General features: G+C 33.5%; 3 protein-coding genes across 5 annotated transcripts; 2 read left to right on the forward strand and 1 right to left on the reverse strand.

The window, feature by feature from the left end:
* Positions 1-2607: 2607 nt before the first annotated feature.
* LOC115695924 (peroxidase 15) lies at positions 2608-6053 on the forward strand. Its single transcript, XM_030623019.2, has 4 exons — positions 2608-3183; positions 3269-3466; positions 4871-5033; positions 5431-6053. Exons 1-4 carry the CDS (start codon positions 2968-2970, stop codon positions 5910-5912), a joined length of 1059 nt encoding a protein of 352 aa, XP_030478879.2. The 5' UTR covers positions 2608-2967; the 3' UTR covers positions 5913-6053.
* Positions 6054-7012: 959 nt separating this feature from the next.
* Positions 7013-11711, forward strand: LOC115695180 (histone-lysine N-methyltransferase ASHR1). 3 transcript variants are annotated; one of them, XM_030622271.2, is made up of 14 exons: positions 7013-7277; positions 7462-7598; positions 7681-7815; positions 8349-8403; positions 8673-8791; positions 8925-9013; positions 9111-9192; positions 9553-9657; positions 9784-9874; positions 9974-10093; positions 10251-10354; positions 10444-10513; positions 10961-11024; positions 11344-11711. In XM_030622271.2, the coding sequence occupies exons 1-14, from the start codon at positions 7178-7180 to the stop codon at positions 11498-11500; spliced, it is 1428 nt and encodes a 475-aa protein (XP_030478131.2). In that variant the 5' UTR covers positions 7013-7177; the 3' UTR covers positions 11501-11711. The 3 variants fall into 3 exon arrangements, 2 of the variants coding, with proteins under 2 accessions (XP_030478131.2, XP_030478132.2); XR_004007500.2 differs by having other exon boundaries at positions 7025-7277; positions 10444-10592; positions 11344-11419; XM_030622272.2 differs by lacking the exon at positions 10444-10513 and having other exon boundaries at positions 7025-7277.
* Positions 11712-11883: 172 nt separating this feature from the next.
* Positions 11884-15349, reverse strand: LOC115695181 (formate--tetrahydrofolate ligase). The gene is made up of 5 exons (XM_030622273.2): positions 14988-15349; positions 14702-14851; positions 13238-14413; positions 12563-12709; positions 11884-12373 (listed from the first exon to the last, which is right to left on the reverse strand). The coding sequence occupies exons 1-5, from the start codon at positions 15147-15149 to the stop codon at positions 12098-12100; spliced, it is 1911 nt and encodes a 636-aa protein (XP_030478133.2). The 5' UTR covers positions 15150-15349; the 3' UTR covers positions 11884-12097.
* Between the last annotated feature and the right edge of the window lie 10190 nt (positions 15350-25539).

Raw genomic sequence — 25539 nt, forward strand, 5'->3', positions numbered from 1 at the left:
CATCGGTAAAAATAGCCACCGAATGCAGATTATTTTTCAATTATCCTAAGGAGAATTTTCATTTACGGTTTTTATGGTAAAAAACTATAAAAATACAGTGTTTCTTTTCTTTTTTTTTTCAAAAAAATTATTTTAATGAAAAAATTTGACAAAATGTTGAAAGAGAAAAAAACATGGGAAAACAATAGGTAATAATGGTTCTCCTATAACTATATTTTGTTTTTTTTTTTTTAAAAAAAAAAAAAATTCTCTACATACACTACAAAAAACAGCTATTTTTAGTGACAACTTTTTAGTCACAACATAAATTTTTTGTAACTAAATATGACTTTTAGTCACAACAAAATGTTACTTGTGACTAAAACATAACATTTAGTTGCAAGTTGTTACTAATTTAGTTTTAGTCACAATAAATATTGTGACTAAAAACACATTTTAGTCACAATAAATTGTAACTTTTTGTGACTAATACTTTTAGCCACGGACCTAGTGGGCAAGGGAGAGATAGCTGGATATGGACTAAAGAATCAAATGGTCGATTTTTGACAAAATTCGCTTACCTCATTCAAGCTTAGCAGCGTGCCCCCTTGTGTAGTGTTGCTCCTACTTTGTGGAACTCAAAAATCTTAGATCGCCACAAAGTTCTCTGGTGGAGCATCCTCTCACACGCTTTACCTATTCGATCTCTCCTAGCTAGAAGATTGAACATTGAGGACGTCTCTTGCCCTCTTTGTGGGGAGGGTTAGGAAACGATGGGGCATCTATTCCTCTACTGCAATTTTGCAGGTCACCTATGGAGGTCGTCCCCCTGGGGAGTTATTTCGGTGCTCAAATTTGGAGCTCGGGTCTGGGACTAGGTGTAGCTCCTTTGGAGTCTTAAAACTAGAGGCGGGGATAGTTCAAGATTTGTTCCTTTATGGTTCGGACACAATTTGGAAAGCCCGTAATGACAAGGTACACAATTATTCTCTGATTAACCTCAAGCATTGTATTAATCCAATCTCTTTTTGTTACATAGATTATAGTTCTTGTCTGTTGGATTCATCGAGGAATGATAGATCTTCTATTTGGACCCCTCCACCTGTAATCGTGTCAAGATCAACTGTGATGTGAAAGTTGGCTGTGGCTCGATGTGTGTGGTGACTTTAGCTAAGGATCATACAGAGGCAATTTTGTGGATAGCTACCAACAAGCTCAACTTTTCTGATCCTCTTATTGGAGAAGTTGTAGCCTGTCTGTTAGTTGTTGAGACAACAATTTCGTGAATCACCTTTTTGTGATGATTGAGAGTGAGTCAGACATGGTTATCAGGATGCATGCAAACAAGAACTTGTTCCAGTTAGAGTATTGGTAACTATGTTACCCAATTTAAACGTCTCTCTTATCATTTTTTAAGTTGTAATTTTTTATCTGTCTATAGATTATGTAACTTTACAGCCCATAATGTGGCTAGGTGGGCTTTTGCTATGAATGTTTCGAGTATGGTAGATCCTTCTTCCATACCAATTGATATTTTATGTAATAATCATGAGGTCTAACTTTATTGTTTTAAATCTATGTATGCCGTTTATTCAAAAAAGAATTTAGTTTTTGAATTTGTTGAAAGAAGATGTAGAAGTTAGTACTATACATCTTTCTCTCTAATAATTTAGAATTTGGATCTTATAGGTATAATTTTGTTTAAACATACTTAATATACATAATATAAATGTTTGTAAAACTTTTTTGGGGAGTGCTACAACCTCCCAAAGTCTACACGTGTCCGTTGTAAATTCAAAACTCCAAATAAGCTAATATTAAAGGGTAAATACTATTTTGAACCCTGTGTTTTGCAAAAGTTACAGATTGGACCCTGTGTTTTGTTAAATGACAAAATGGACCCAGTATTTTTTAAAATAGTAAAAATAGGACCCTGAGCTTAATTTTTGATAACTTTTTTTTTTAATACAACCAACTTGAAGACAATGCTTAATACGAACAGATACAAAAAATGTAAACAATTTTGTCATATAGCACTTTTCGATCAGATCATAATTAAACTTAATTTTGACAAAAAATCAATTCAGGGTCCTATTTGTACTATTTTAGAAAATACAGGGTCCATTTTGTCATTTAACAAAACACAAGGTCCAATTGATAACTTTTGTAAAACAGAGGGTCCAAAATAGTATTTACCCAATATTAAATATAAGTGGACCAATTCTTTTCTTTTTTTAATTATTGTTATTATTTAAAAATGACTTCGAGTATTATTGCTTTGTCGGGCCTATTTCAGAAATTTTACTTACATGGCCGACCTTAAATATAGCAAAACAGAATAATTAAAAAACAACAGTCTAATAATTAAAAAATAATTGTGGAATAACAGTGAAAATTTAACACAATACACAGTATTTTTTTAAAAAATTCCACCTTATAATAAGAAAGAAAAAAAGTATACAATGTAAAAACTCTTATATTATATTATATTATATAATTTTTAGACTTTGGGGTTATTCTGCAATATTACTTAAATTAAAATATATATATATATATATATATAGGTTTTAATTACATGGATAATGTGAATGCAGGGTACACCACTGATTGTCCTCTAAGCATTTCTCTTTGGATATACCATATATTATTTCCTAGTGTTGAGGTGTCCATATAACATTAATGTTTCTCTTATTAACACTTTTCAACGCGTAAAATTTTCAAAGAAATTCAATCACATGCATATCTCATTAATTATTAAAGGACAAGCTTTTAAAGCTCTCTACCAACAAAGATGGGAAGAAAAGTATTAGCTAATAGCTAGCACTACACACACACACTACCAAATCTAATAAATATTATAAATATATAGATTGTTCAGCACCACACTTTTCTATATATATATATATATATATATATATATATATTTACAAGGTTTATTATATATCTTCATTGAAATCTAGCTTGTGTTCTATTTATCTGTATAAGAAAATGAGTGGGTTAAGTTTATTGTATGTAGTTTTGATTATTGGAGGAGTATTATTACCTAGTTCATCATATGGTCAATTAAGTACAACATTTTACGACCAAACATGTCCAAATGTTACCAATATTATCCAAGATATTGTTGCTGATGTTCTCAATAATTCTGACCCTAGAATTGGAGCTAGCCTCATTAGGCTTCATTTCCACGATTGTTTTGTTAATGTAAGTACATATATATATATATTTATATAATTTTGAACACTTTTTTTTTAATTGATATTTTTAATTAAGGAATTAAAAATTGCAGGGTTGTGATGGATCAGTGTTGTTGGATAATGACCCAGCAAATGGGATAGTGAGTGAGAAAGATGCTGTGTCAAACAGAAACTCAATAAGAGGATTTGAGGTTGTTGATAGAATCAAGGCTGCTTTAGAACAAGCTTGTCCTCAAACTGTTTCATGTGCTGATCTTCTTACAATTGCTTCTGAACGATCTGTTTTTCTGGTAAAGTAAACTTACTTCATTTTTATATAACACAATTAATCATTTTAGTCTTCTCATATAAAGTTATCAGTTTAAGCTAAATATATATTATCGGGTGCTTTTAGGATACACCGCTTAAAAGGAATGCACTGATGGACTTTTTACTTGTTTCGGCATTCAAAATAATTTTTTAATTCATTTTTTCTATATTCGTGTATGTTATAGTAGTTTAAAATATTTTATAAAATTTTAAAAAATTTAGAATAATTTATAATAAAAGTAAAGTTCAAACAGTCTTTTTTATACGCGCGTACAATAAAATAGTCACGTATATATATAACACACTGTTTAAACATTGTTTTCGGCGTGTTAAATTTTTTAAAATTTCGTAAAATTTTGTAAAATGTCTGAAATAATTATAACGTATATATGTCCATAAAAAATTTACTAAAATATTATTTTAGATATAAAAAACAGATGGGAGTACATGATATGCATCCCTTTTAAGGGTGTATTGTAGAATTTTTGTATAAAGTGTTTATTTATTCATATATAGTAGTAAGTTTTCAATGAAAAAAACTGAAAAAAAAAATCTATGTTGCTTGAAAAAAGGGGAGTTTATTTTGCACCCCATAAAATTATAAATACACCTCATTATTTAAAAAAATATAAACTTAAATAATTTTTGAAAATTACTCTCAATATTTTTTTAAAAAAAAAATTTCTCACATAATTTTATGTTAATTTCAATACTTATTTTGATTTCATTTTCATATTTTTTTTTCTAACTCATGTATATATATTTTTTTATTTTTTCTAAGAAAATTTCATATAATTTTTTATTATAATTTTTTTGTCCTAATATTTAAAATATAATTTAATTTTGTTTGATAGGTATATTTTTTAAGAATATAAATTGGAAGGAAAAACTTTAAAAAAATTAGTACAATTAAAGATATAAATTTTATATAAAATAAAAATTATTAAAATGAGGTGTCTTTAGAAATTTTTGGGGTGTAAATAAAATTTTTCATGAAAAAAAATATCTTAGGTTTTGCAAAGACAGAAATACCCTCACTTGAAGTTGTTTATGTATTTTTTTTTCTTTTCTTAAGTTATATAATTGATTTATTTACATTTAAGGTAAATAAAATGAAAATGTTACAATAATGTAGGTATGTATAAATTATAGGATTTTGGTTGTTGAGTAAATGATGTATTTGGTATGATATAATCTATAAAAAATTATGTACATATATCTTTAGTTTTTGGATTTTATTTGTTTTGTTTTAGATTTAATTCATTTATATATATGTATACTTTTTAGGAATATTATAAGCATATCAATGGATAAATGAATTTGTTTATATTTGATTTAATTCATTTAATTTGTTTGTAAAAAATTATATGTTTTGGCTATGACAGTCAGGAGGTCCAGAATGGAGAAATCTATTAGGAAGAAGAGATGGGAGAATAGCCAATCAAACTGGTGCCAATGGACTTCCAGCTCCCTTTGAAACCCTAGATATACTCCAGAGAAAATTTAGGGATTTAGATTTGAACACTACAGACCTAGTTGCCTTATCAGGTAATTTTACATATTTTAATTTAATAATTGTTATTAAAAAAAAAAAGCTAATTAAAATTTTTATGCCCCTGAACTATTGAGATTGTTGAATTTAAGGATTTTTATCCCATTTTAGTAAAAAAAGTCTAACATGTATATGAAAGTTCAAGAAGCATGATTTGGTAGATATTAAAGTCTGAGGAGCATGATTTAGTACATAAATAATCACCGAAATAGTAAAATTGAATGAAATTAGACAAAAGTTTTTAAATCTAGCAATCTCAATAGGGAATTTTTAATGACCAGAAAAGTTCAGGGGGCATGATTTAGTACATGTCAAAATTTGGAAGTAAAAATCCTAATTAGCTTAAAAAAACTAAGCAAGACAGTACTGATATATATTTATATGTTTATATAGGTGCTCATACATTTGGAAGGGGTCAATGTGGAACCTTCAGTGGAAGATTATTCAATTTTAGTGGCACAGGTGCTCCTGATCCAACCATAGAGGAAAACTACTTGAGATTATTACAAGATCTATGTCCTCAAGGAGGAAACGCCTCTATCTTAACAGATTTAGACCCCACCACACCAGATTTGTTTGACAGAAACTACTACTCAAATCTTCAACAACACATGGGATTGTTCACAAGTGACCAAGAGCTGTTTTCAAGCCCATTAGCAGCAAATGACACTCTTCCTATTGTTAACAACTTCAGCTCAAACCAAACTGCTTTCTTTGAAAGCTTTGTTGTTTCTATGATCAAAATGGGAAACTTGAGTCCACTCACTGGTTCTAATGGTGAAATTAGATTGGACTGCAAAAGGGTTAATAATGTTTCACTTTCTACCACTACAACTACTACTTCTGGTAGAAGTGCTTATGTTTCCTCCATGTAATGATTTACTTATAATTAAGATCCATGCATGCATGGATTATGCTTTGGTCTTAATTAATAATATGTAATAATAAGTTGATATATATGGCATTGTATCATATTGTTATGTGTTTAAATTTTGATAAATAATGGTACTTTTCAAGATAGAACATGTTGAGATTCCATTCTCAAAATTAATTGGTAAAATTAATTAGTGATGAGTGGAATAGCTTATTTTCTTATATATGACTCAATATTTTTACATTTGATGTGATTCATGTGGGACACTGTTATCCAATATCTCCATGGTGGCTATTTTTTACTAATTACCATCTTGAATCACCTTATCATCAAGGTGTCATTTTACTCACTTATTATTGTTCGCGATTGGAAGTGCCATTTACTCGCTTGGGGTTGGCTAAATATTTAATAGGTATGGATTGAAGGCTCGCTAAGGATATGATTAATTATGTTGAGAATTATGTGTTTCTATCTCAAAATCAATTGGTGAAAATAATTGACGATGAGTAGAGTAGCCTATATTATTATATATGTTCAATATTTTTATATTTGATGATAATAGAGCAAATTTCCAAATGCATTGTGTGAGAGAGTGTTAATTTCCTTATTGAACTAAAGTTGTATTTTTTCATTTTATATTTATTAATGATTTGAGAATTACATATTTCTAGATTTTTAATTTTACCACATACAATTATTAATAAATTGCTAATAGGCCTTACACTATTTTCATATAGTGTAACAAATTTTATGTGTTAATATATAAAAATTAATGATATTAAGTATTAGACTAATATGTCAATATGTGAAAATTGTCCATTGTTAATAACATTATTTATATATTTCTCTCTTGTCATTTATAACATTATGGGATAGTATAGTAGTATTACACCTATACCATCATTTTTCTACTTCATGTTATGACATTAGATATGTTTTTTTTTTTTTTTTGAACATGACATTAGATATGTTTGATTGAATATAATATATAGAATGTGTTTTAATGGAATGAATTTCTCAATATTTTTAAGGAATTATTCTACTTAAAATTAAAATGTACAAATATATGTACACATTAAAATGTAAAATCCTAATTAGCCCTAAATAAGATTAGAAATTGATGAAGTGTTGTACAAATTAACCCTATACTAGGCTATTAGCGATCATTGTACTTCTAAATATAATTAAAATTAAAAAGGAGGAACCTTTCCCCGTAAAACACCATTTTTCTGCTTAATATCTCTGTTTACAAAACCAGCGACGGCAATGGAAGAATTGGAGACTGAGCTCAACGAGGGTTTCTTAACCATCTCTACTTTGCCAGACAAGGGTCGTTGCCTCTTCGCCACCAAACACTTCTATCCAGGTCTCTCTCTGTTCTGACTTTTAGCTCAGTTTTCTAGTAAATATTGCTCCAATTACTTTGTTTCTGACATTATATTACATACTTAGCTAAACCCACCAAGAAATTAATGAATACTAATTAGTGGTCAAGAAAAAAAATGAAGTCTTTAGAGTGTATAATTTGTAATGCCTTGTGATATTTTCAGGGGAAGTTATTCTGAGAGAAAAGCCTTATGTTTCGGTGCCTAATAATAAGTCCAGATGTGATGGTTGTTTTGGGACCAGTTCTCTTAAGAAATGTTCAGTTTGTCAGATTGTTTGGTACTGTAGTACTTCATGTCAGGTATATATATATAAATATGTTCATTTTATCTGTGTATGGTTTTTGCTGTTATGATTATTCACTGGTTTGAGATGATTTTTAGAAGGAAGAGTGGAAATTGCATCGTCTTGAATGTAATGCTCTTTCAAAGCTTGATAAAGAAAGAAGAAAATCTGTTACACCTTCTTTGCGTTTGATGCTGAGACTCTACATTAGGAGGAGATTGGAATCCGAAAGGGTAAGCTAAGAACTGCTTGGCTTTTGGATTATCTCTTCTTGGTATTCAAGTTTTTGTTGAATGTCTAACAATTTCTCAATTGGGTAATTCTACCGTACAACCCCCAAAATGACCGTTCTAGTACACTCTATGTGTTTCAGCATCCAATAAGTTTTTTAGTCTAATTTTTTTTCATAATGGTATACTTTGTAGTTATTTAGGACTACACCCTATAAGTTTTTTAAATAATTTATAGTGTCGAAAAGATGGTTAAAATATTTTACTACACAGGTGATTATTTTTTCTTATACGAGTGGTAAGCAATTGTTTGAATCTTATTGTAAACTATTAAGGATTTTCTAGAAATTTTAAAGTATAACTACAACATACACGATTATGACAATTCTTAAATGCTGAAAAGGATAGGGGGTGTACCAGAACGACCATTTTGGAGGATCTACTATAGGTTTTTCCACTATGATATACTTTAGATTTTTGCACTTTGATATTTGGGATAACCTGTTTCACTCATTTCTTTCTGTTATTGCTAATAGGTTATTCCTGCTACTTCCATGGAAAACTACAAATTGGTGGAGGCATTGATTTCTCGTATCCTTTTCAATTTGCTTTCGGTTCAATCTCCGAGAAAGGTAGCTCAAATAGTCAGGCATGTGATTTGTTCTCACAAAGTTTGAGGTTCAAGTCCCTCCAGGATAACTACATTGGATTTTCTATAGGGTAGCTCGAATATTGTAGTGTTAGGCAAGCATAGTTTCAAAAACAAGTTGTGTTGGTCCCCGAAATTAGTTTTTGCTTTTTCGTTTTCACAGAGTTTGTGTTAGGTTTCAATTGTTTTACTTTAATCCTTTTTGAAAAAGATATATCTGAGATAGATGAGAAGCAACTGGTGCTCTATGCTCAGATGGCTAACCTTGTCAACTTGATGCTTCAGTTGCCTGATGTCAACATAAAAGAGATTGCAGAAAACTTTTCCAAGGTACTCTTATAAACAGTCATAATTAATCATAGATTTGTTAGAACAATTATGCTCACTTCCTAAAACTCAACGATGAATTTGGCTGTACATTGTAAGACAGACTGATTGATTTTATCTTTCTCTATCGACGCAGCTTGCTTGCAATGCACATACAATTTGTGATAATGAGTTGAGACCCCTGGGGACCGGGCTGTTTCCTGTCATATCTATTATTAACCACAGGTAACTAGATCAGTTCAATAATGCTGTTTAACAAATTTTAGTTCATTGATATGTTTTAGGTACCATTCTCCTGATTTCAGTCTGTTGAATGTTTAAGCTGCTTGCCAAATTCTGTTCTGGTTTTTGAGGGAAAGTTAGCTGTCGTGCGTGCTGTGCAACATATACCCAAAGATTCTGAGGTAGTAGCATATGATTTCTTGGACATTAACAGTTTTTTATTCTTAACTGCAATTTCTTATCCACATTGTAGATCAGCTTCATGTCATTTATGGATTGGAAAACAGGTTTCATGACAGACTGAAAAAGAAGCGATATTGTATAATGATCTAACTATGGATCGGAACATTTCCATGTTTCTTCTGTGTTATTTAACCAATTCTAATAAATTGCTTACTTCCTACATTGAAAAGTGCTTAAATATTGTGATTGCATACATGGTATTTCTATGTTTATGGTTTGCCTGAAACTAAATCTTCCAAGGATTTTATCTTATCTTACGAAATCTTTGCTTATATTTATCGTCTTCTATAACTTATTAGGTGTTGATAAGCTACATTGAAACTGCGGGAAGCACTCTGACCCGTCAAAAGGCTTTGAAAGAACAATATCTCTTCGCTTGCAAATGCGTTCGCTGCATCAAATTGGTACATACATACTAAGTTAGCTTCTTTCCTTCTCCCGTGCTAAGCTTTTACCTTCAGTTATGTTTCGCACATTTTCTTATATGTAATAGTTTTCCTCTACTTTTTTAATTGATATGTTACTGAAAGGCTCAACCAGATGATATCAATAAAGGTGCAATTGTGGAAGGTTATGGATGCAAGAATACTGAATGTGACGGCTTTTTACTCCGTGATTCTGGTATTTAGGAAAACCGAAAAGAGTAGAATGATAGCAAATAATAAAGATACATTTTGGAAGGAAACTAACTGTTTCTGTATACTTGATTTCAATGTTCAGGTGACAAAGGATTCATTTGCCAACAGTGTGGACTTATTAGAAGCAAGGAAGAAATAAAGGAGTTAGCAAGCGAAATAAAATCACTGTCCGAAAAGGTTCTTGATTCCGCATCCTCACAAAGTATCCTTTTACTTCTTCCACTGCATGCTCAAATTACTGTTTACATCCTTTTCGAAACCATGATTATCCTATATTGATTTTATGTAACTATGCCATTGGGGATTAGAGTATATGTAGTCTTTTATTCCAATCAAGGTTAACCTTTGACTGAGGTTAGATAATCAGGAATTGATCACTACACTTGCTATTGAGAAACTTAAGAGAAAACTTTGCCATCGTTTCTCAATCAGCTTGATGCAAACTCGCGACAAGCTTTTAAAGGTGACAGTTATTCTTCTCTCCTTTAGCAGTAAGCATATCATCTGCATGTTAGTTCTTACTGATCATAGCAAAATTGTATTTTGCTTCAGATGTTTATGGATTTGCAAAACTGGCATGAAGCTCTATCTTATTGCAGAATGACCATTCCAGTATATGAGAGTATGTTTGCTTTCAAATCAGATCCATTTTACCTCCTTAAGCTGGTGATTTAAGCAGTGAACATAATAGTAATAACAAAGTAAATCCAACTCTACTCTACTCTCCGATTTTAGTTTAAAACAAACAAACACTTGTAGAAAAAGTTTGAAACTTTCGATTAGGCTAACTCTTGCACAGTAGAAAAGAAGTTGATTTTGTTGAAAGAGAGGATGATGGACTCAAACTTGAGACCTTAACACTGAATTCTAGCTATTCTGAAAAATTGACATGGGTTAGCCAATAATTTAATTTCATGAGTTTATTGTAATTTAGCTGTCCTGCCAAATGATAAGTTATGTTTTGTATTTAGCTAAATTACACCATGAAAAAGATTATAGACTCAATTTGGGTTAAAATTTAGTAACTTACACACTTTGGGACTTGATGTATTGATCCTTTGTATTGCAGGAGTATATCCAAGTTTTCATCCATTGCTTGGTTTGCAATATTATACATGTGGCAAACTTGAATGGTTAGTACATTCACTCAAATTTGTTTCTTGAGATTCATTTGTTGTAATTATCTCTTAGTTAAATCATTAAATAGGATTTTATATAGATTTAATATATAGAGAGTTGTAAGGTTGAGTAAGAGGACTTAGTTTGTAAATTTTGGGAATTTCCCATGAAGTGAGAATATACAAACTTATTCATATGAGAAATCTAATTCTCTAGAGAATTGAGCCTATAAACTTGAGATTTGAGGATTTTAGGTTCAACTTGTATTTTAAGATGACAATGCTTTGTGATTGAGGATTATGTTAGAACATCAAATGATGTGGAGTTTTGCAGGTTTCTTGGGGAGACAGAGAATGGTGTGAAGTCTCTAACCAAGGCAGTTGATATACTTAAAATCTCTCATGGAACCAATACACCTTTCATGAAGGAGCTGTTGATGAAATTGGATGAAGCTCGCGCCGAAGCCTCTTACAAACAAACTCTCACCTAAAATTTGACTCAAAATCTTCCTCTTCTTCTTTTTCTGCTGCTTGAAATTCTATGGGGTTTTGTCAATCACATTGTTTATTTGTTTTTCCTCTGCTATGGAAATAGAATGTTGATTAGGAAAAAGAAAGCCATGTAGAAGAGTATTGTTGATTGTACAATTTTAATACCAAGTAAATAAAAAGGAAGAAGGGAATACTTGATTAACATACCAATATTTAGTTTTTTTTTTCAATTTATGTTATACCCTATCAAATTGAACCAGCTTATCATCATTGAAAGGATAGTATATTTCTTTGAGAGTTTATCTAATTTATATATAGGTAATGTCATTTATAAACAAAAACCAAAATGCAGTTATATAACTTAAAGAATTTATGGACATGATTAGCATTCAAAACACAAATTTAACATGATTCTTTTATTTAGAGAAATTAATGTTTAGTTGTACAAAACAGAAGGAATATAACATAATACACTTTCAGGAAAACCATCAAACCATGGTAGTGAAAAGTCTGCCCTTGGTCAAAAATTTGGCCACAGGCTGAGGCTGCTTCATTGCCAATAAATAGCCTTGAGTAGTACAATACAAGGGCCTTCTTCAAGAGAGACCAATAACCTTTCCAGTAGCGGTATCGAGATCAATTTCGTAAAAGCATGGCCTGGTAGGAAGTCCTGGCATGGTACTCATTGTTCCCACCAAAGGGTATATGAATCCAGCCCCGATGCTACCCCTGACATCCCTTATCGGTAGGACAAAGCCACTTGGGGCTCCCTTCTCAGCTGCATTGTCTGAAAATGAATACTGAGTTTTGGCCATGCAGATGGGCAGCCCTGAAAACCCTTGCCTGGTGTACATCTCAATCTGTTTCTCTGCCTATAGACGCAAAAGAAAACTTAATTCAGAAGTATTGTTCTTAACAAGATATTGTTTCATTCTTAAATAGACTTTAGTCTGAAATATCATGTTTGTTGGGGGTCTCACATCCATTATTAGTTAACCTTAGAACAGAAATTCTTGGATAAAAAAAGTTAACATGGTATGAAAATGCTGCAGAAGCTTTACCTGTTCTGAGTATTGAACACCACTGGCACCATATGATCTTGCTATAGCCTCAATCTTCTCTTTGATACTAATATCCAAAGGATATAAAAACTTCAATGGTTGAGTAACATTCTCACAGGCCTTTTGAACAGCAATTCCTAGGTCTACCTGAACATCATAAATACATTTATTAGTTATAAACGCCATTCATAGCCTTTCCCGCAGTTTATTCTTTTGGATGAACAAAAAGAAGAACAAAGCGTGCAGAGACACACACACACACACATCATTATGTCAACAAGCAGAACATGTATACAAGATTAAACATTTCAAAATCAGTATTCAAAAATTTGAATTACTAGATTCACTGGCAAAATCCATTTGCTTTCCTATACATGATCTTCCTCGGCCAAACTAATTAGATAACAGCAAATTTTGGAACAGAATCTGGGACAATATGGTCACGATTATTAACCAAGAATAGCAAAAAAGTTCCAAACTATAAATATTTCAAGTTGGGACAATATTTTGTGCCAAGCTTCTCAACACTACAAGGACCTATCTTTCCATTGAAAGGGTGCATATATTCTGAATAACAAGATATTCAACTAATCATATAGAAATTTTGAGAGCACCAATGAGTAAATATCAATAATTAATACTACTAATATGTTGTTAATGCTTTTAGTAACTTACTGCTCCTTTACCACCGTGGGCATGGTGTGTACAAATAACAGCATCATATGCCCCAGCTGCTAAAGCAGCATTTCTGACTGCGTTCAACTCAGATTCAGCGTCAGTTGAGAACTTGTTCACAGCAACAACAACATTTACACCATAAGATTTCGTGTTTGCAATATGCCTGGCCAAATTCACGCAACCTGCTTCAACTAGACCAACATTCTCAGTCAAGTAGGCATGGTCCAGGGGCCTCCCAGCAACAACTGCTGGACCACCACCGTGCATTTTCAAGGCCCTTATTGTTGCCACAATAACTGCACACTGAGGTGTTAAGCCACTGTATCGGCACTTTATGTTCATGAACTTCTCAGCACCGATATCAGCACCAAAACCTGCTTCAGTGACTACAAACCCACCTGGTCCAACCAGTTTCAGCGCGATCTTATCAGCCACAATTGAGGAATTCCCATGAGCAATATTTGCAAAAGGGCCAGCATGAACAAGAACTGGTGTTCCTTCAAGCGTCTGCATCAAAGTAGGGTTGATTGCATCCTTCATGAGCACAGTTAACGCACCTCCCACACCAAGATCATCAGCAGTTACTGGATCACCAGCCTTGCTGTTACCGATCACCATTTTCCCAAGCCTCTCTCTCATATCAGCTAAGGATGTTGTAAGGGCCAAAACTGCCATTATTTCACTGGCAACAGAAATATCAAACCCTGTTTCTCTCACCATTCCTTTCTCTTCGGGTCCCTGGCCAATAGAAATCTTCCTCAAGAAACGGTCATTTACATCCATTACTCTTCTCCAAGTAATAGTTTCTGGATCAATATCCAACCTAGCAAACTTTTTAACTTCTTCTGGTGTGAGATCCTCAGGCCTGGTCTTTGTGATACCAAACTTTGTCAGACGTCGAAACATGATGTTACTAAAGCTGCGCTGTCCTTCCTTGTTCGGGGGGCATAACCGGTTGAAGAGAGCCTTATCTGATTGACTTGACTCGTGAAAAATCCGAGTATCAATGGCAGCAGCCAGAAGATTGTTTGCAGCTGTTATTGCGTGAATATCTCCAGTGAGATGAAGATTGAACTCATCCATTGGAATCACTTGACTGTAACCACCTCCTGCTGCACCTCCTTTGATTCCAAATGTCGGTCCTTGTGATGGTTGACGGAGACATGTAACAACCTAAAACAGGAAAATTCCCAACTTACACATGTTAGAATCCTATGTTAGAGATAGATAGATAACTCAAAGCTCAGAGACCAGTCAAGAAAGTTTTACGCAACCCAATTCATGTCTTCTCCTCTTCAAAAGACTAAACAAAAGTTAAAGACTTTTAATGCCAATATTCATAACTCATCAATCAAAGTGAGGATACTAATTTCAAAAGATGCTGAAACTCAAAAACTCAATTCCAATCAAAGTAATTAATCTCACTAAGCAATGGAGAATGAAAACCAGAAAAGACTTTACCTTTTTGTCAAGATAAGCACCCAAAGCTTGACAAAGTCCAACAGTAGTAGTAGACTTTCCCTCTCCAAGAGGTGTTGGAGTAATTCCCCCAACCACAACATAATACCCATCTTTAGATCCTTGAAGCTCATCAAGTGCAGAAAGCAAAACCTGAATTAATCAAACATAAACAAAAACAAAACGAACAGAAATCATCAACCAATCAAAATAAGCTCAAATCAAAGCCTTATTTCCCCATTACAAATACACAAACAAGACAAGATTAATTTAAATCAAAATGAATAACCTTGGCCTTGTATTTCCCATAAAGATCATAATGATCAGGGCTAAGATTGAGCTCATTGGCAATCTCAGAGATGTGAAAAGGGTCAACGGCGTTGGCAATGTCAATGTCAGCTGGGACCGGAGAGGCCACCTCCAACTTCCTCAAAGTCTTGGAAGAACCCATTAAGGAATGTTGGGTTATTCAAATCTGGGGACGAAATTGATGGGTTCTGTTCTTTCGGTTCAATCAATGAATAAAGCTCGAGCTTTCATGGAGAGAAAGAAGGAGAGTGTCGAGCTTTGATTTGTGTCTGTGTGGTGTGACTCTGATTTTATTATTATTAATTATTATTATTATTTTTTTCCTCTTATCCTTGCTGAGGTGGCAACTGGGGTAAGAACCACGTGCGTTTTTACAGATTTTATATTATTTATTTGCGTGGTAGGTCCTTTAACTATATATAATTTATCAAGTTGTTCTCTAAATCTTGGTTTTAGCAAACTGGCCCCCACCCAATCCGATATTCAAATTGAATTTTGCTCAATTCTTTTGGACGTATTTTACAGCAATATATGATATATTTATTATTAAAAAAATAATACAAACACACTTTATCATTAACATTTTTCTAAATTCCACTCTTTATTATATATCTTTTCTCGTGTAAATATTTAATTTCAGTTTTGAATGAATAACATTTAAAATAAAAAATATTATCAAATCTTTTTAAACGTACCCACGTAATAATCTTTGTTAAATATCTATATAAACACAACATATTAATTACTTCAGAGACATTCTTATTAAACATGTGAAGATGAAGAAGATCAATAAGGGTTACAAGTTGGTTATCAATGAAGATGAAGATGAAGGTGATAATAACAACAATGGTATTTTTGGCAATGACATACTTTTACAAATATTTGTTAGAGTCAAAGATGTCTCAACCCTAATGCGATGTAATTTAGTATGCAAATATTAGTATTCTCTCCTCAACTCCAAATTGCATCTTCAAGCAAAACAGCTTCATTATCAACAATCCAACTTGTTTTGTCCAACCACAATACTCTTTGAGAAACAATTATATGTTGAGGAATGACATAAATCCTATGCAGCCTCCTTATTGTAAGGCCCCATGTTCCTGCATCAACAACCTGCAATTCGAATTCCTCTCCTGTGACAAGTGTCCCTGTGTTGTCCTAATTCTGTTATTGTGTAATAATTGCAAGTTGTTAGAATATTCCCTTTTGCAAATCTCTATTTGGATTGCTGCACTGACAGCTGTAAGAGCCGTTGGCTCACTCCCTTGTAAACCTTTTCTTATAAATAGAAATGGCTCTGGCTCATTGTTGATTGAGCTGAGTTTAGATAAAATACATTGTTCAATATTTTATATTGGTATCAGAGCCATTTAGGCCTCCGCCATGGCAACTGAAGAAACCCCTCAATCCAAAAATAATGCTCCAAAATTTAATCATTCATAGGCAACGCCGATAATGAAGGAGGGTCATCATCTCAGATTCAACCAACTTATTCTCCTCATTTTACCTCTCTAAACCAACACTTCTCACTCAAGTTGGATCGAAACAACTTTACTCTATGGAAAACCATGGTTTCCACCATTGTTAGGGGACATCGTCTCCATGGATATCTCAACGGGACAAAAGTCTGTCCACCGGAGTTTTTACCTGCTGAAACAGCAGATGGAGAAGCTCAAGTCAACACCGACTATGAGCAGTGGATTATTAACGACCAATTACTTATGGGATGGCTTTATAGCTCTATGTCAACGGGACAAAAGTCTGTCCACTAGAGTTTTTACCTGCTGAAACAGCAGACAGAGAAGCTCAAGTCAACACCGACTATGAGCAGTGGATTATTAACGACCAATTACTTATGGGATGGCTTTATAGCTCTATGTCTGAGGCCATCGCCACTGAAGTTATGGGTTCAACTTCAGCTGCAGACTTATGGAAAGCTTTGGAGAGCCTATACGGTGCTCACTCGAAGGCTAAGATGGATGACACAAGGACTCTCATTCAAACTACCAGGAAAGGAGGAATGACCATGGTTGATTACCTGCGTCAGAAGAAAAACTGGGCCGACATTCTCACTCTCGCCGGAGATCCATATCCTATTTCTCATTTAATTTCTAATGTTCTGTCTGGTCTTGGTATAGAATATATTTCCATTGTTACTCAGACTGAAGTAAGAACAAGCACCACCTGGCAAGAGCTTCAAGATCTTCTGCTGAGTTTTGATAGCAAGATAGAAAGGCTTCAAACTTTGTCAACAGTTGACAAAACTCATAACTCCATGAATCCTCAAGCAAACATGGCTGCCAAAAACTCTACACCAGGTCCGTCTGCTGGCCGAGGACGGGGTTCCTACCATCAACATCAAAACACTGGTAATAATGCTGGAAGAGGGTCTAAAGGCCGAGAAAATGGTGGAAGATTCAGAGGCAAAGGTCGAACAAATAACTCAAGACCTACTTGTCAAGTTTGTGGCAAGTATGGTCATAGCGCTGCTGTATGCTACAATCGGTATGATGACAGTTTCATGGGTTCAGATCCTAATCTCACACGAAACCAGCCAAAAACTGGTGCAAATGCATTTGTTGCTACCCCAGAAATTTTGGACAGCGATGCTTAGTTCGCGGACAGTGGCGCTAGTAATCACATTACCTCGGATGTCTCTACCATGAATCAAAAGCAGGAGTATGGTGGTAAGGAAACCGTAACTGTTGGCAATGGTAATAAGCTGGCCATTAATCACATTGGTAATGGTTACATTCATACTAAACATGGTCAGAAATTACTTCTTAGAGAAATGCTTCATGTGCCACAAATAGTTAAAAACCTAATTAGTGTTTCCAAACTTACCACAGATAATAATGTTGTTATTGAATTTCACTCTACCTTTTGTTTGGTGAAGGACAAAACAACAAGGAAGGTTCTGCTTCAAGGAATGCTTAAAGATGGGCTATATCAGCTGGATTCACCACAAACTCAAGCTTCTGTGTCTTCTCAGTCTCCTTTTAAGTCTTTTTCTTCATCTCCTTTTACTGGTATTGCTGTAGTGTCAAAAAGAAATCAGTCTGTGACTGATGAGTCTGTTCCATCCAAAATTGATGTGTGGCATAGAAGGTTGGGTCACCCATCAACTAGGATTTTAAATCATGTTCTTGAGTCTGCTAATGTAAAAGTTTCAAAGAATGAAATCAAACACTTTTGTGATGCGTGTCAATATGGTAAATCTCATGCTCTACCCTTTAAATTATCTCAAAATCGTGCTACTTCGGTTCTTGAGTTAATTCACACCGATTTATGGGGTCCAACTCCTATTGCTTCAAATGTGAATCATCGATATTATATCCACTTTGTGGATGATTATAGTTGCTTCACTTGGCTATATCCTCTTAAATTCAAAAATAATGCATTGGATGCATTTATTCAGTTCAAGGCCTTGGCTGAAAACAAATTCAACACCAAAATAAAAAGCCTCAGAACTGATTCTGGAGGTGAATATCAGATGTTTTCTGATTTAGTCCGTGCACATGGAATAGAATTCCAACATCCCTGTCCACACACCTCAGCCCAAAATGGCCGAGCCGAGCGTAAACATCGACATATTGTCGAGATGGGATTGACTCTCCTTGCTCAAGCTCACATGCCACTTAAGTACTGGTGTGATGCTTTTCATGTTGCTGTCCAATTAATTAATAGTCTCCCTACACCAGTTTTGAGTTATAAATCCCCACATGAAGTGCTTTACTCCACCAAACCTGATTATGCATTGTTTAAGACCTTTGGTGTGGCATGTTTTCCTTGCATTCGTCCCTACCAAAGTCATAAATTTCAATTTCATTCCATTAAATGTGTTAATCTTGGTTTCAGCAATGCTCATAAAGGCTATCGATGTCTAAGTCCCACAGGAAGAATTTACATATCTTGGAATGTTGTATTTAACGAGTTGGAGTTTCCCTTCCAAAACGGCTTTCTTAATAATTATCATACTCCACCACCAGTGATCATTCATAGCTCTTCTTGGACATCTCTCCCTTCTCCAAGTCTCTCTTATTTGCATACCAGTGAATCCAGCAACACAGATTAGTCCCAAGCACTCCTTGATGCAGAACCAACCTCACCTCATACTCCTACTACTGAACCTGATCAGGTATTTGGCTCCCCTTCTCCCTTAAACTCTCCTTTGCTGTCTGACTGTGGTAGTTTTGATTCAGGTTCGGCTGGGGGACATGTCTCTCAAATTCCTTCACCTGAATCACTCCATCACTCACCACCTTCCTCAGTTTCCCAACCTAAAATTGTGTCTACTTATCCTATGATCACCCGTGCCAAGGATGGAATTTTTAAACTGAAAACTTATCTAAGTCATGCAAAGAAGATCACTGCCATTACTGAACCAGTAAGTGTTGAAGCTGCCTTGTCTCACAAAGGGTGGAACAAAGCCATGAATACTGAAGTTATTGCGCTTAAAGCCAAAAATACATGGGTTTTGGTTCCTCCTTCAAGTGCCTACAACCTGATTGGGAACAAGTGGGTTTTTCGAATCAAATTGAACTCAGATGGTACAGTTCAAAAGCTGAAAGCTCGACTTGTTGCAAAGGGGTTTCATCAATGACCTGGCTTAGATTTTGGGGAGACTTTTAGTCCAGTTATCAAGGCCTCAACCGTTCAAATTATTCTAACCATTGCTGTGACAAGAGGTTGGGAGATTAAACAACTGGACATAAATAATGCCTTTCTGAATGGTGATTTAGAGGAAGATGTTTACATGGCACAACCCGAAGGCTTTGTTGATCCAAGCAAACCAGACTATGTTTGAAAATTGAAAAAGTCATTGTATGGCTTGAAACAAGCTCCAAGAGCTTGGTTTGACAAGTTAAAGAATACACTGACCGAGTGGAAATTCAAGAATTCGAAGTCAGACACATCCTTGTTCTTTTACAGAGATAAAAATGTAATCATCCTTGTCCTAATCTATGTGGATGATATAATTGTCACAGGAAATGATGCTCAAAGAATGAGGAACTTCATTAGTGAGCTCAACAAACTTTTTGCATTGAAAGATCTTGGAGAGCTTCACTACTTCTTGGGAATTGAAGTTCATAGGGATGAATCTGGCCTTTAGTTAACGCAAACCAAGTACATAGAAGATTTGTTGAGAAAAACTAATATGACCAATCTGAAGCCGTGCCCAACTCCTGCTACTGCTGGCAAGCCAATGTCCAAAAATGATGGTGAATTGATGCATAATCCACTGCCTACAGAAGTGTTATTGGGGCGCTTCAATATCTCTGTCATACTCGGCCCGACATGGCCTATGCGGTAAATAAATTAAGTCAATTCTTACAAGATCCCACTCTCACTCACTGGAGTGGAGCAAAGAGAGTGCTAAGGTATCTCAAAGGTACAATGACTCAAGGCCTTCACATATGCAGCAGCAACAAACTGTCCTTAACCAGTTTCTCAGATGCCGATTGGGCATGTTGTCCAGATGATAGATGCTCAATTGCTAGCTATTGTGTGTATTTGGGAGAAACCTTGATATCTTGGTCCTTTAAGAAACAAGCTATTGTATCCAGATCAAACATCGAATCTGAATATCGTGCTCTTGCACATGTTGCTACTGAAATTTCATGGATAGAATCACTCTTGGAAGAGCTTAACTTCAAGTTCTCAAAGCCTTCAGTCACTTGGTGCGACAACATTAGTGCAGGGGCCTTGGCTGCTAATCCTGTATATCATGCTAGAACGAAACATATTGAAATTGACATCCATTATGTCCGTGACAGGGTGCTGCAGAAAAAGCTTGATGTTCGTTACATCCCTTCACATGATCAGATAGCTGATTTGTTCACCAAAGGGCTGTCTCACTCAAGGTTTGCATTCCTCGTTGACAAACTCGGGGTAAGGACTTCCCCCTTTCGTTTGAGAGGGGCTGTTGAGGAATGACATAAATCCTATGCAGCCTCCTTACTGTAAGGCCCCGTGTTCCTGCATCAACAACCTGCAATTCGAATTCCTCTACTGTGACAAGTGTCCATGTGTGGTCCTAATTTTGTTATTGTGTAATGATTGCAAGTTGTTAGAATATTCCCTTTTGCAAATCTCTATTTGGATTGCTGCACTGACAGCTGTAAGAGCCGTTGGCTCACTCCCTTGTAAACCTTTTCTTATAAATAGAAATCGCTCTGGCTCATTGTTGATTGAGCTGAGTTTAGATAAAATACATTGTTCAATATAAATAGTATGCGAATATTGGTATTCTCTCCTCAACTCCAAATTACATCTTCAAGCAAAACAGCTCCATTATCAACCTTTCATGTATGTCGTTCTTCACAAGTTTGCTACAACTAATTGGAAATCGACTTCTCACACTGGAACCATCTCCTTTGATATGGCCTCATTCTTGTACAAGATTGGAACTGGGCATGATATTAATTTGACCACAATTATTTATGATCAAACTATTAGTTTTTGAGAAGGTAATAAGAAAAATTTAAGTCTTTCTTTTCCTCAAGTTATTTACAAAATTTTAAGTATGCAGAAAAGTGATATCAAGACAGATCAAGAAGATTTGGTGGTTTCTTCTACTGCTGCATCTTATAAGTCATCTACCATAAATCTTGATGTTGTTGAAGCATCATCATCTAAGAAATCCAAGCCTCAATCTCTTGTTTTTGCTTTGGATGACATTCCTACAAAAGCTCCTGTTCAAACTGCTTACAGGACTGTCTTTACAGAACTCTCTACTATTCGAGCATCACTTGATTCCTTGATTGCTCGAGTGATGACTTTTGAGGGACTCCAACGCTCAGTTCTTGATGCTGTCAAAGCCTTGTCTAAGGTCCCAAAAGCTTAGTCTCTTTTGTCTTTTATTTTTTGTCTCTAATCCTAAGAACATTGATATTTTTATTTTGTCTTAGCTTATGCATATTTGTTTCTTTTTATTTTTTGGCTGCTTTGAAAGACACAAAGGGGGAAAATAGATACTCAAAAAGTTAGTTTATTTTGTTTTGTTTAACTCTGGACCTTCTTATTTTGAGGGGAGTTAAGTTTTAGTTTCTTTTATATGTTTGATATAATGCATGCTTCCAGGGGAAGTACTTCATCTCTATACTTATTTCTAACATGTGTGTTGCAGGTTTTTATTTTATTTTTGTCTATCAAATTGGCAAAGGAGGAAATTGTAAAATCTTTTATTCACATATTTATTAAAATAGACAAAAATAATTTTTGTGGTACTTTTAAAATTGGTTTTGTTTGTACATTTATTATTTTCAAAAATATGTTTTTTTTTTCTTACTATGAAAAGTCTTTTAAATCAGTTTTTGACTTTATTTGTGAATAAATATGAGTTTGTTATAAAATAATATAAAGTAAATGAAAAGAAAGAAGAAGAAGAGAGAAAGAGAAAGAGAAAGTGAATGAGAATTTCTGATTTATTTATTCCAATGGGGTGAACCCCTATTTATACAAATACAAGAGTGAGATATTAAGAAACTAAGAAAAAGGGAAACTAAGGAAAAGAGGAATGTTGATTACAATTAATGGTAATAAATAAAAGATTTGGGCATCCACATAATTATTAATATTTATAACACTCCCCCTTGGATGTCCATAATAACTGCCTTATTAAAAATCTTGCTGAAAACTTGATCAAAGAAAAAGAGTATAGTGTAAACTAACTCCCCCTCATTTAGGCATTTGTGGAGATCTTCTAATCGACGAATTTCGATATTGTCTGCCGTCTTCTCAAATGTTGATGTTGATAATAACTTTGTGAATAAGTTTACGAGATTGACACTTGATTAAATATGTTGAACACCAATATGTATTTTCTTGAAGCGTATAAAGAAGAATTTCGTGAAATGTGTTCTAACTCTATCTCCTTCAATGTACCTCCTTTTAGTTGAGCGATGCAAGCAATATTATCCATAGAGAATTGCTTGGGTTGATACTTCTTTATTGAGTGCAATCTATATGTTTCCCGAATATGCTATGTCAATGATCTCACTCACACACATTCTCTACTTGCTTCATAAAATGCAAGTATGTTAACATGATTTAAAGTTGCCTCTTTAAAAACCTTGTCAGAAAAACCCAGTGGGACAAAATCTGAACTAAGGAAAAAGAGTACAATATATATTTCATATTCATAACTATTTGCAAGTTGCCTCGTTAAAAACCTTGCCAGGAAAACCCAGTGGGACAAAACCTGAGCTAAGGGAAAAAGAGTGCAACATGAATATGTCTCTCCCTCATGCACATATGATCCATAATTCTTTTGGTGATAATAGATCTCATAAGATTATTGTTATCACTTTAAAAATATCACCACATATAATCTTTGATCATATATTTTCTATAACTCTTCCAGAGTATGTATGGATTCTAAATTATAGATGAGGGGTTCGTGGAACATTAATCTTTATCCAACTAATTGTATCATTCATGTGTATATACAATCTTGTTCATACTAAAATTTAACATTTCAAGTAGATATGAACATAACACATTAATGATAATATAAATTTTCGTTTGTAACAATGATGGTACTCCAAGACCATATATTTGTTCCATCTTGTTGTATGATCTTAATTTCCATATCAAATGATCATATATCTATAATTCTTAATTCATATGAAGTACTTCAGGACTTCAATACTAATGAACAAACTTTATACATTTAATATTTCTCGATATTCAAAAGAAATAAAAGTTTGTTTTGCAATTAATCAAAAACTCTTCAAGAGTCTATCACAACGTATAATTTACGTATTTATACTGCATAGACAACCATACGTATTTTTCAAACAATAATTTACTTACATGTCTTTATTTTATACAAAGATCTTTGTCATATAGTGCGCGCGACTTAGAATTTATATCACTTAAGACATGTATTAAATTCTTTTAGAATTTTTAGATAAGGCTTATTTCAAATTCTCACTATATTAGGAGCTCCAAGTAAATAATCTTTTGTTGCAACATTTATGTGACGCTTATAAATCCTCATAAAATATATTCCAGGCTATAATCAAATCATGATTATATTTTCTCAATATTTAAGCCTTACTTCAATCAATCTCATGTCTATGCAAACTTTGTACAACAATTCATTATGTACAAATACATATATGCAAATTTCTCATTAGAAATATTTATTTGCACACCCTATAGGTCTTACTTCACTTTATGTGAGTAAATTTTCCTGGACTGCGTCATAATATTTTGGCCAAAAACAAAATGTATGTCGATGATTCTCGACAAATCTAATACAATGATCCTTGCTATCTCATGTTAGTTTATTGCATATGCACACATTCAATATTTATTGTCGACAAAAATTTCAATAAATGATAATTTTCTCCCATATTGACATAACTTATAGAGATCTCTTTAAATTACATATTTTTCAAATATGTTTATCATTTATAGGTACCTATAACGAATCACTTCAGGGATTCAATTATGATGAAATGTGTTATGTCTAACTTCTCTTGGGAGTTTCTTCGAGTACCGTTTTCATCACGGTTATCATTTTAATACTTTATAACATTAAGGTATCTCCATGAGTACCTCTAGATTTAACAACTTCAGGGCAAATCAAATGAACATTTACTAATAATTTCTATATTGTTCATTTATGCTTCAGGCGTTTTCAACTCATTCTATCTCAACTTTGAATAATATTGATTTGCAGTTGGTATATATCATTTTGAACTATATTGTTCTTATATACTTTGTGCAAGGATTATTTTTCAAAAATTATCATCGATCCCAACTGCTTCTCTCCCCCTGATCGAGAGAATTTTTAAAAATTGTGATATCTAATAATATTAATATACCTGTAGGGATTTTAATATATCACAATGAATCAATATTTATTGAAACTCATATATACTATATGACATTGAACTTCAGGTTCAATAAACTTCAGTTTCAAGTTCAATCCTTATGAACTTAATTCATTTCTAAGAATGAGTCATATGTGTATAATTAGAAATACATAAATTTACACATTTTGTAAATGCATGATCATATAATCTTATTACATCGATAAGAAACTATGCAATAAAAATCTAACAATGGCTCAAGATTGTTAAAGAAATATAATTTAAATATTTTTTATGTGCAAATATATGCACATTCTTCTTTTGAGCCTTACAAATTAACAATGAGAAGAATCTTCTGGTTCTTCAACAAAATTTAGTCAAATTCCTTTGACAATTTAACAATTTATTGCATATGGTTGATCATGTCAAAATAATTCAATTCATGAACTTCAGGTTCACTATAATTTGTATTTCAATGAAACTTTCATAAGGTAATGTAAAATCACTACAACATAATCATTACAAGTTTCATTTTTATATACACGAATAATATAATTATATTATTCTCCAAAACATATACACTCTTCAGGAGTCACTATTATGTTTATCAAACTTTATATTTCTTCAGGAATCACTATCATCAATTCAATGATGTGTATACTTTAAAAGATACATGATAACTTCATCATGTTATTGTAATGGTTAAAT

The sequence above is a fragment of the Cannabis sativa genome, chromosome 6 (assembly GCF_029168945.1).
Source record: "Cannabis sativa cultivar Pink pepper isolate KNU-18-1 chromosome 6, ASM2916894v1, whole genome shotgun sequence".
Taxonomy (NCBI): Eukaryota; Viridiplantae; Streptophyta; class Magnoliopsida; order Rosales; family Cannabaceae; genus Cannabis; species Cannabis sativa.

What these genes read in the sequence shown, in the direction of transcription:
- LOC115695180 (XM_030622271.2), top strand. Translation starts at nt 7,178, where the DNA reads ATGGAAGAATTGGAGACTGAGCTCAACGAGGGTTTCTTAACCATCTCT. An exon ending in ATATCTATTATTAACCACAG is followed by an intron (nt 9,014 to 9,110) that starts GTAACTAGATCA and finishes TGAATGTTTAAG; the next exon opens with CTGCTTGCCAAATTCTGTTC. An exon ending in GACCATTCCAGTATATGAGA is followed by an intron (nt 10,514 to 10,960) that starts GTATGTTTGCTT and finishes TTTGTATTGCAG; the next exon opens with GAGTATATCCAAGTTTTCAT.
- LOC115695924 (XM_030623019.2), top strand. Translation starts at nt 2,968, where the DNA reads ATGAGTGGGTTAAGTTTATTGTATGTAGTTTTGATTATTGGAGGAGTA. An exon ending in TCCACGATTGTTTTGTTAAT is followed by an intron (nt 3,184 to 3,268) that starts GTAAGTACATAT and finishes TAAAAATTGCAG; the next exon opens with GGTTGTGATGGATCAGTGTT. An exon ending in CTGAACGATCTGTTTTTCTG is followed by an intron (nt 3,467 to 4,870) that starts GTAAAGTAAACT and finishes TGGCTATGACAG; the next exon opens with TCAGGAGGTCCAGAATGGAG.
- LOC115695181 (XM_030622273.2), bottom strand. Translation starts at nt 15,149, where the DNA reads ATGGGTTCTTCCAAGACTTTGAGGAAGTTGGAGGTGGCCTCTCCGGTC. An exon ending in GTGCTTATCTTGACAAAAAG is followed by an intron (nt 14,414 to 14,701) that starts GTAAAGTCTTTT and finishes TTCCTGTTTTAG; the next exon opens with GTTGTTACATGTCTCCGTCA. An exon ending in GTGTTCAATACTCAGAACAG is followed by an intron (nt 12,374 to 12,562) that starts GTAAAGCTTCTG and finishes TTGCGTCTATAG; the next exon opens with GCAGAGAAACAGATTGAGAT.